General features: G+C 41.8%; 1 protein-coding gene across 5 annotated transcripts in view; it reads left to right on the top strand.

Annotated features, from left to right (window-relative positions):
• Positions 1 to 10,762, top strand: part of LOC131688769 (uncharacterized) — a 104,936-nt gene extending 94,174 nt beyond the window's left edge. For all 5 annotated transcript variants that reach the window (XM_058973279.1, XM_058973281.1, XM_058973280.1 and 2 more), the window contains exons 4-7: positions 8,783 to 8,908; positions 9,214 to 9,349; positions 9,406 to 9,982; positions 10,041 to 10,762. In XM_058973279.1, the coding sequence (XP_058829262.1) occupies positions 8,783 to 8,908; positions 9,214 to 9,349; positions 9,406 to 9,982; positions 10,041 to 10,342 (1,141 nt within the window). In that variant the 3' untranslated portion in view covers positions 10,343 to 10,762. The remainder of the gene's footprint in view (positions 1 to 8,782; positions 8,909 to 9,213; positions 9,350 to 9,405; positions 9,983 to 10,040) is intronic.
• Positions 10,763 to 11,505: the final 743 nt, after the last annotated feature.

Below are 11,505 nucleotides of genomic sequence, written 5' to 3' on the forward strand. Positions count from 1 at the left end.
ACTCGATATACAAGATGGGAAAGAATAGTTTTTTTATGACAAAAATACAGATCTCTTAAAACTAGGAATACATAATGGTTTGGTTTATTTCCAACATCGGTGCTGCAGGAGTTAAATCAGGGACAGAATGGAGTAGGCGGACATAGGGACAGGTAAAGAAGACCAAACTTGCCACTTTCAGGCAAACAGGTGATCAGCGACATACTTAGAGCCTCAGGTTAGCCGGACGTCAAGACCCGGGTTGATGGGAGGGATTCATCGGACCTGTGGAGAATCGGATCACGCTCGCTTCGAATTTCGTGGCAAGCGCGCCGGCGGTCACATAGTGGCACTTTGGTGCTGATCGGCTTCACAAGGACAAGGAACTTCTTAAAATGAGAAATAAGAAGAAATAAGAGAGGGACTAAATTGTGATATTTATAGTTTTTATGAAAATATAGATAAGGGAAAATATAAATAAGGGCAATAGGAGAGATTTGCCAGCATATCACGAACTGTTGGGTAGTCTACCTCGGCCCCGAAAGGAATCCTTTAACTGAGACCTGGCGTCACAATACCCGGCTCATACCCAGACAACATGCTCGATGTCGTGATAGCCCTCGTCCCAAGCGCACAGACTCTTCCGCAAATATGCATCCAACGTGTAGTGGTTGGACATAAGCCGGGACATTATACGAATAATATCCCGACCCACATCCATCCCCCTGAACCAATGCTTCGTTGATACCTTTGGGATAATGGAATGTAGCCATCGTTCAAGTTCACCATTGCTCCACGAGGTTTGCCAACTGTTGAGTGTCCTCTGACGACAAATACAGAAAAATTCGTTGAAGCAGATTGGTCTTTCGTATATGTCACCATCTAATGCGCCCACCTTTGCTAAAGAGTCGGCCTTTTCGTTGCCCGGGATAGAGCAATGAGAGGGGATCCAAACAAAGGTAATCTAATAAGATTTTTCAGATAACGTACACAAGGACTCCCGTATCTTCCCCAGGAAATATGGGTGTTGCTTTTTAGGCATCATCGCACGAAGAGCCTCGATAGAGCTGAGGTTGTCTGTGGGTAGAGTGTCAATAATCCCAAGGGTGTACTGAATTGCAGCTAACTCTGCGACGTAAACTGAAGCGGGATCATTGAGCTTGAATGAAGCGAATGAATTATTGAAGATACCGAAGCCTATCGAGAATTGATCCGTCAGTGTAGATCGTTTTGTTAAAGTCGACTTCTCGGAATTTATTATAAAATATATTGGGGATCACTTGCGGGCGTATATGGTCCGGGATTCCACGAATTTCTTCCTTCATGGATGTGTCGAGGAATACAGTAGAATCAGAAGTATCTAGGAAAGGGACACGATTGGTATTATACGAAGAATGATTAATGATAGCACAGAGCATCGAAGTGCAAGGACATAAATCGGGTTTGAGAATAAAGCTCGACGAGCTTCTCGAAGTTTTCAACCACCAACGAGTTCAGAATGTCGCATCGGATGAGCAATCGATATGAGAGTTCCCAGAATCAATTTTTCACCGGTAGAACGCCCGCCAGCACTTCGAGACTCACCGTCTGGGTCGAGTTCATGCAACCTAAGGCTATGCGCAAGCAACGATCCTGGATTCTCTCCAGTTTGATGAAGTATATGCTCGCAACGGAGCGGAAACAGAAACACCCTAAAGCGCGAAGCGCGATGTTGTGTGCATGTGCTTTTCAGACAACAGGTTTAGCAAAAAGTCATTCAAACAGGTGAAAGACCATGCTGGTGCAGGTTCTCTGACAGAAAGTTGATAGAAACTGAGTCAAAAGCCCCCAAAAAACAAGAAGACTGGTGCCATCTGCTCTTTGTTAGCATAGGCCATTTGGATTTCTGTAGAAAGCAATGCAAGGCAATCGTTCGTCCCATTGCCTTTGCGGAAGCCAAATTGTGTATCTGACAGCAACCCATTTGCTTCGACCGAATTGTCGAGACGAAACAAGATCATTTTCTAGAATAACTTCCGGATACAAAACAGCATTGCAATCGGTCAATACGGGTTGTGGTCGGAGGCTGGTTTTTTCCTGATTTTTGGATGGCGATAACCTTCACTTGCCTCCAGTCATGAGGGACAATGTTACCCTCAAGAAACTTGTTAAATAAGATCAACAAGCGCCTTTTTGCAGTGTCAGGCAGATTTTTCAGCAAGTTGCATTTGATTCTGTCTAACCCTGGGGCGTTATTGTTGCTTGACAAGAGAGTAAGTGAGAACTCCACCATCGAAAAAGGTGTTTCGTTCGCGGGATCGTTAGTAGACGCGGCGCGGTACGTTTTCTTGGCGAAAGCGAATATCCAGCGGTTTGAATATTTCACGTTTCTGATGGTCTTGAATCGTTAGCAATTAAATTTACGATAGGCAAATGATCACTACCGTGGGGATCAGGGATCACCTTCCACATGCAATCTAACTGTAGTGATTTCGAGCATAGTGATAAATCTATGCTCGTGCTAGTGGTGTAGAAATCCGCGTCATTTCTCCCGTGTTTAAGATGGTCGTGTTGAAATTGTCGCAAAGATCTTGGATTAATGTTTTTCTATTATCATAATGAAGACAGCCCCATACCGTACCGTGCGAGTTAAAGTCTCCTAGAACTAGCCGCGGTGCCGGTAAGGATTCCGTGATATTACAAAGCGTTCGGTGCCCTACCGAGACTCTAGGAGGAATGTAGATGGAAGCAATGCAAAGGTCTTTACCTTTGATTAAAACTTGACAAGCGACAATTTCAATGCCTGGTGTCGAAGGGAGGTTAATTCGGTTGAAAGAATAGTACTTTTTAATCCCCAAAAGTACTCCTCCGTAAGGGTTTTCTCGATCCACACGAATTATATTATAGTCGTGGAAGTTGATATTTATATTGGAAGTTAACCAAGTTTCACATAATGCGAAAACATCACATTTTAAATGGTTTAGTAAAAATTTGAACGAATCGATTTTCGGGAGGATTCTTCTGCAATTCCACTGTAGGACAGTGATCGAATCAGTGACCTCGTTTGATAACTTAGCCATCGAAGGATACGATCGCTGCAAGGAGGAGCCATTTAGCAGTCAACTGTTTCAAAAATGTTTGCACTATAGGGAAAAAATGTATGAGAATGCATTTAAGGGGATCAGTAACATTGAAAACTGTGAAAACTGGGTCCTTTATATCAGAAAATTTCATTAGTCTGTTACTGGACTGAGTTTGAAAAAAGGTGACACTTGGGGTTTTTGGTGTCCCTGGAAGTGGTGGATACTCCTTGTTAGAATTAAAATTTCCAAGTCCTGGAGCAAATTGCTTCGGCTTTAGTACATCACTTCCGTTGGATTTATTGATTGTAGCTGGCGCACTCTGAGGGGACGACAGGGTGCCCTTACGAGGTAGTCTAGGGTTAACAAAAGATGTTCCCTCTTGTGGGTCGTCAGATTCTTACTCAACGCCAGCCAAAAGAGCAAAGGAATTTTTGGAAGGGTTGAGATGGCGAAGCATTCTTTAGAATTTCTGCATAAGAGCGCTTCGAGCGTTCCTTAAGGGAGCGCCTAATTTTATCCCCGCGCTGCTGGTACGCGGGGCATAGTTTACGATGATGCGAAGGGCCCCCGCAGTAAACATACTTTTCAGTTTCTGTGGCCCAGCTGCTTGCAATTGCTGCAGTTCATTACCCGCGGAACAAACATGCGTTCAGGTAGACGATCCTTATCCAGGAGGTTATAGGTGGGAAGAGAAGACCCGGAGAAAGTCACCTGAAGCGAGTCTGACAGTGAATAACTTGTCTTATTATCCTCAGTTTTCCTTTGAATTGTTTTGTTCCGGAATTCTCGAGCTGGAGATATGAGTTTATGAGTCCTATACAAAACAATACCATGACAAAGGAATGGTTCGAATTACTAGAATAAGTATTTAAATTCAGCAAAAAAGCAAGTGGCCATTGAAAGTGCCCCTGGGCTGCTTTTGAGATACGCAAATTCTTGAAATTACAAGTTGCTGAAAAACGTTAAGGTGACCATACGTCCTGGTTTTTAACTAACTGTCCTGGTATCCTGGGATGCCATGTAAAACGCTTGATTTGTCATGGTTTCTCTGTTATGAACCGGTTTTCTTCATTGAGTCTGCGCTTTTTTCACACCAGGTCGCAGTCCCAGTCTCGGCCGCAACCATATCTACAACGTAATCGAATGTGAGAAAAAATGTCTAGTACACTCGAATCTCCCATTTGTACCACCCAATGTGTCTTTTTAATTTCGGCCGTTATTTCTCTTTTCAACTTCGTTTTCTTAAATGGAAATTGTAAAGAGAAACAACGTAAGTATTTCGTGAGAACTCGATCACGGTTGATGGTGCATAAATGTGCAATTCTCAATTGCGCAGATGAGATGAAATATTTTGGAATCTCCAGTGATGGAGTTTTTAGCACAAATACACGTCATTGATGTAAAGCTGAAAAATCAACGGTCTAAAGTAGCTTCCCTGAGCAATTCGCGGCGACATTCAAACAGAAAGAAAGAAAGATGAATCGATGCGGCGAATCTGCCCATCAGTCCTATGAGAATGAGATTTTCTTCCAAGCGGACTATAGTTCATTCATATAACATAACGACATGCTACGTACGATAACAAACCACCCATATTTAGAAAACAGCAATGTCTCAAGGAAATAATAAATGGTATACCAACCTAATGCCGAGTAAACTTGAAACAAATATTGGAAGAATGTCAACAAGGCTTTTCCCATGGCTGCTATTTAATTTTTGAATAGATGCTGTTTTACGAGTTTGTGTAGATATTTTTCGATTTTGAGTAAATTTTAGTAATATATACTTATTGTTTAATAATATCTAGTTAAAATATAGGTGCTACCCATGACAAAAGTATCATTCATCTTATTTTAATATTTGATTCGCCATTACTCGTCACTGGGTAGATACACCACGAATATATTGATTGCCATCAGTTTGTCTTCACATCTCGCCCTGAGCAGAAGCAGAAAATCGTCCCGCGCAAGTGAAACAGTCAATTCTACCTAAAAATCAATCGGTGCCTATCACACAAGCAGTCCATATAATAATAGCCTATACCTACTGTGCGATTTAGTGATGAGTGACGGTGCCCAGCAAAAAGCAACCCAGATACGGCCGAACTGTGTTGCTGTTGATTTTTCGAAATGCCCCGTAAGACCAGCCATTCGGGAAGTGGAACAGTTATTAAAAGTGCAGATGAAACTCAATCTGGCTGAAGTGAAAACCCTACAAATGCATCATATCAAACATTGCGTGCTGATTTCGTTCAACAACATTAACCAAGCTGAGTCATTCGCCTCGCGAAACAACATGCAGCACACCGCCGAATGCGGCAATGTTAAATATAGCATTCCCGTATACATCGAGAACGGCGCTGTAGAAGTTCGTGTCCATGATTTGGCTACGCGTACCCCTGACGGCGCGATTTAAAAATGCTTGCAAAAATACGGAGAAGTAGACTCCGTTACACATGAGACTTGGAGGAATTTTTTCCCGGGCATCCCTAACGGTGTTCGTGTGGTGAGAATGCGTGTGACCAAGCCAATTCCCTCATACATAACCGTCACAGCGTTAGGAAGTGACGATGTTCTCATTCATCAAACATCACTAGTCACGTACCCAGGGCAAATTCCTACGTGCCAGTTCGGCACGAAGAAGCTGCACCTCGGAAAACCTTGCGGAGAAACTGTTAAGGAAAACTTAACCAATCCAACTGAAATCAGCCCAGAACCATCTTACGCTAAACCACTAACAGCTGCAAAACCAACATCTACGGATCAAGCACCAACAACCAGCAACAACAACAACGAAACGAATGCCGAAAAATACGAACATACAATGACGACCGATAAGTGTTCGCGCCTCTGTTCAGCGCTTCATAATCGAGCAGAATCTCCAACCGGTAAGAACATTCCAGAATAAACTGTCAGATATTTGACTCGCATACAACAGTAGCAACAGCAGCAGGCGCGGTAATACATCATCGTCAGTGAGCGAATGTTTCACGCGTTTCTAGAATGCGTGGCGTGTAATATAAATACACGCGTTCTGCGCATCGCAGCAACCAGTTTTATTTCAACAAGTGTGAAGTACAAGTGAAGAGTGAAAATAAAAGAGTAAAGTGTGAAGTGTAAAACAGTGCTTTCCATTCTAATTAATCACATCCAGTAGTAAGTGGTTTTCCAACATACAGTCCGCTAAAGTTGTTTGCGGTTTGTTTTGAGTGGTCCATCCAAGAGTTTTATTTGTCTGCGAACAAGTGTAAACATAGGCAGCCACCAACAGCAAGCTGCAAATTTTCTACACCAAGGGCCACCCCTAGGCCCAAACAATAAGAGTAACACACAAACTGGAACATCTGACCGCGAGCAGCAGGAAAGTAGTACGGATGAGGACATGGACATGAACGACAACGCCAAAGAAGACAAACGGATCGAACCTCAAATGGCAGTGGACAACACTGGCAATATTTCGCCCCCTAGAAAAAGGATCTCAACACGCAGCAGAAAGCTGCGTCTAAACGAGACAAAAAACTTAACATACACCCAAAACAATTTCCCAATGCAAAAAAGGCATTACATCCTTTCGTGCATATTCCGAATTAGAATCATGCCTTCTTCGCATTGTATACCAAGCATAGCTACGGCATTATACCAACACAACTTGATTCATGATGAAATAAATTGATTGAGAATACACGCTACCATATTATCTGCCCGCATGTAAAAGTATTAGTTGGTTTTGCTTGCTGAGTCTGCCAAAAAGGTGGAGTATTCTATACATGAATACCTCTGTGGTGTTTGTAAGTTACGCGCAATTCCAACCACACTAAACGCGTGAACAGTTTACGAGAGTGTGTGATATACGCGTTGTTATTTTCCCATAGCATGGCTTTTGCAGTAAAATCATCGCTCTCTCATTCTATGCTTCAGAGAAGAGTGGAAGAAAATGATTTGTGCTCAAATTGATTTGCGATGATCGTTGACCAGGGCTATTGTGCGCTGGATTCGCATGTTCGGGAAATAATAAAAACTGAAATGAGTAATTGCCACTGCTGCTCAAAAGTGCAAAACCATGTCATCTATTCCCTTATAGTTTATGGTACTTTAAATTTTGATACTTTTACTGCGAAATACTGATATGATATCACCTCAAAGTACTGTTGATATGAGGAATGCTAGATATGATTGACGGACGGCTTCTATCAGACAAATGTTGAATTAACTTGTTAGCCCAATGTTCCCATATACGTAACTTTCTCCTGCGTATAGTGCGCTTAAATAATCATTAATCATTATTAAAATTTATGATCTTATCTAGTGGCTAGAACTCGCATATCGCTGGTAAATTTAGGGTTGAGAGAACGCCGAAAGCTCAACATATTATCAACAATTAATCATCACCCACACCCCACCAATTTGATGATGCTATAAACTGTTCTCTCCAATATGAAGCATGTGATCAGTAGAAAGGCGAAAAGGAAACAGGTCGTTGAGCGTGTATTAGTATTTTCAGAGCGCACATGTATCCGAGTGGAGATGTCCTTTAGATGTGTTAAATTCACTAATAAATTCCCAACTGTGGGTTTGTGTAAGTTTCTGTGGTGTAATCGCCTTAATGCATTTTTGTCCGGGAGCAATGTTGCTTTATATGCATTATGCCAGTTACAATGCAAAATTCTTATTAGAATCATGCTTATTCGCATGTAATTCATACGGTTCGCGTTTTGGGTGTAGTTGTTTTTTTTTATTTGTTGTAAAAAACGAACAATCGGCCTCGTTGAGCTACCGCATTTGGGCCTAAATAAATTTAATTATAAAAAAAATATTGATTGCCATACCCATTCCTCTGAATAATGGCTGTTTATAACTTCTGACTAAAGTTACATGAATGTAGTCCGTTTGGAAGAAAATCTGGCGCTGTCATAATTCTGCTAGGTCTTGCGGGCAGATACGCCGCACCGATTCACTTCTGTTTATCCCTAAGCTCATGGGCCAACTATGCGTAGAGCGGCAGTATAATGCCTTAAAAGTGGCTCATTTTTGGCTATTAATTGCAAATTAAACAAGGTTACTATATAACATTGTTTTGAGAAACCGCTCTTCAAAGTTTTTAAGTCTAATTCGAGTCGCTCGAGGCGAACCTAGTTTAATTTAACTCACCGGAGAACGTGATGAAATGTTTTTTTTTCCTTTAAAATAAACAAATATATGAAACTATTCATTTTCTTGTAAACCAATCTAAAAAATCAGAGAAAAGGGTTTTAGTGATGTACATCATGAATGCAGGATCATTCTCGTACATGAGCGAAAATTACAATGATTGGAAATAAGTTTTAAGATCGTGCTGCTAAATATGCTAGGTTGAATGCCTGATTAAGTATTTTTTAAACATACATGACATTAATTTCTCTATTAGTTCAGCAGAAGAACTGTAACTATCGCAACAATTATTACTTTTAGCGTCCACGCAATATGAAGGTTATACAGTCTTATTCCAAACGTTGTTTTTTTTCTAGTTATTGAAGATTCTTTTTGCCAATCCGATGATCTATAACACTTTGCACTGCGAGATTGCACTGAAGCTTCAATCCATCTACTAGATCAAGATAGTACACCAACGGCAAAATAATCATGCCCATCGATCTATCATTTACTAGACAATTAGCATCATTATAAGAGATATCTCCAGAAACACACAATTAATCACAGTGGTAATCATAGCAGTTTCTTGTCTTGCCCATTTCTTCCACACAGGAATCTCCAGCACGGTATAAATCATGACCGAACGAGTCGTAGTAGTCGTTACTACAGCAACGTTGGCGCCACCGGTCGAACAAACAACGATCTCGCCCCAATAGGCGGCACCAAAGCGATGGATCGGTAAGCAAAAGTCTCAACCCTTCCGCTATTTGTACGTAGCAACGCGCACGAGCGTCGATTCAAATGTGTGCACGCAAAAACACTCGGCAGCAGATTGGAGTAAATCACGCGATCAACTCCCCCTACGCCGAGCTACCGAGTGAGCAACTGATTAAGAGAGGGAACAGATTTTATCTTCTAATCGATTTATTCCGAGGGTCGACACTTATTGGCTGTCTAACAGCGATTATTAATCAATGTTTCAAACGTGTTGTCACCTAGTTGTAGCTGAATGGAAGAATGTACTAACATGTTTTCACTTGCAGGTATGGAGCAGGCAAAACCCAGTACATGTACGAACACGTCCAGAGTGGGTCAATAACGCTACCGAAGGGAGGAAGAGCGTTTCTCGAACCGGACCAGAACAGAACGTTAGCATACACAGCCAAGTTGGACACTACGGCAAGTATGAACCTGTTTTATCTGTGACCACTGTATCGACAACTGTTTGCATGCAGGTTTACCGCCAGAAGCCCCAGTTGCCTAACAGGAACCGCAACCATCGTCAACGGCACACGGACACTTGGTCAGCTAATCGCCGATCACACGATTCTAACATTAAATCAACCGTTGTCAACGGACTGTGCATCAAGTGCCCCGCAGAGAAAACCGCGATAGCACGCAAAGGTCTGGACGGTGTACTGATAGAACCGCCGATGTTGACAACTTGCCGCAATCAACCGATATCGCGTGACCTGTACGAACTGGAAACGCTGTTCGGAGCCAAATTTAACTTCATTCTACCTCACTCGAACGGTGGAGGACCGTTTTCCTTTCTAGCCAAGATCGTCAACAAACGCAGTGGGAAATCGATTCTGACGTGTGAGCTACGCTACAAAGTCATCGTCAAACAGTGCGGCCGGTATCATCCAAAGAGTAAGGATCTGAAAGTTGCATGCGACTTGGGGCACATTTGGGGATCAAAATGCGCCTTTCACTGTCGAAACGATGGGTTCCTCAGCAAACAGGATGCATATGTGGAGTGCAGCGAGGATCAGACATGGGAGGGTGACGAGCCGTACTGTGTTTACAACGGTAGGATTGGGTATGAAAAAATTGTACATATTTTAACAGACACTTTGAATTATTACAGATGTATCGGATGATTACGCGTACGACAGCGACACTCCCCCTGGATCGGACTGCAGCTACCTGATCCCACCGAATAATGGGCGTTTTGCATGCGAAATGAAACCATCCACCGGAAGTTCCAATGATCTATACGTCCCAGATGGAACCATGTGTAGAATCAAGTGTAATGATCATTATGATATCCCAGGGCATCTTCGGCCGGCATCCGTGTTCAGTTGCCACGGTGGGCGCTGGAATTCGACGATGAAGCATTTCTGTCATAAAGTGGGTGTCGGGATGCATCCAAAACGGCGATATGGTTAGAATAAAAGGTGAACTATAGCGGTACCCCGTTTTTTTCTACTTGAGGATTGTTAGACTAAGTATTCCAAGATAAGAAAAGTGTTTTACGGCTTCAAAACTAGTGCGAACTTGTATGTGAGTGTATGGTTGATAATGCTATTTTTCTGATTAAGTAAAACATTTACTTACATTTGTGAGGTAAGCTAGTAATTGCGCGGATTACTCTTTGTTTGACTACCGTATGATAAGCTTGAGCGTGAGCATTACTAAACAAAATAGCTAATATCATTCTACATTACGGTTGCTAAATGCAGTTGCCATTCAAAATGGCTCGTTTTTAGCTAAACATGACAAAGTGTTACATGACTCGAAGCACAGTTTTTTTTTATATTGAAAATAACGAACTTATTGTAACGACAAGAAATACGCTTGAACATATTTATCAGACTACAAGGTGTTATCTTTCTTGTTGAATGAACGAAAAGAAATGCGCCCGATGGGTATGCAACCCGAATTTATTACAGTACGGGTAAATGCCACAGATGATACTTCGTTGGTGGATACGAAAACTGGTTTGACTGGTAGCATAAGCTATAACTTAAGTCATATTTGCAGTTATTGTTCAGGAACATATTAATGATTAAACTTCGTGTCAGTTTTAAAACAACCGATTAAACCAACACAAAAGCTATCTCTTTGCAAAGTGGTCAAAATAGAATGACCATTGTAGTGATATCAAATTATGGCATTTTTTATTTTGACATTGCACTACACCGGTTTAGTCGGTGCTACAGTCATTCATACATCGGTACCATCAGTCTATCTCTTTTTAAACTACACCGGTATGACGCCGAATAAAATGGAAATGACACATTCTTTCGTGACGTTACAATGATCAGACGAATCTTCATTCCACAAATATGTTATAGGGTAGACGTGCCCTTATTCATCTCATTAGTCACGATGTCACACTATTTCGCTGATAACTCGGCTTACACTGGTTAGATTGCGCTTAAATAGGTATCGACATCTTTGCTTTGTTCTTAAGAAGACGATCAATTAAAAATCTGGCTTGAAAAATGTAAAATACTCTCGTTAGATCGAAGCGAAAAGTCGAGTGCAACGCACCCTTATTCATCCTACCATTTGAGCTGAAGCGTTGAATAGAGATAGAAGACACTGCT

The sequence above is a fragment of the Topomyia yanbarensis genome, chromosome 3, assembly GCF_030247195.1.
Source record: "Topomyia yanbarensis strain Yona2022 chromosome 3, ASM3024719v1, whole genome shotgun sequence".
NCBI classification, from domain to species: Eukaryota; Metazoa; Arthropoda; class Insecta; order Diptera; family Culicidae; genus Topomyia; species Topomyia yanbarensis.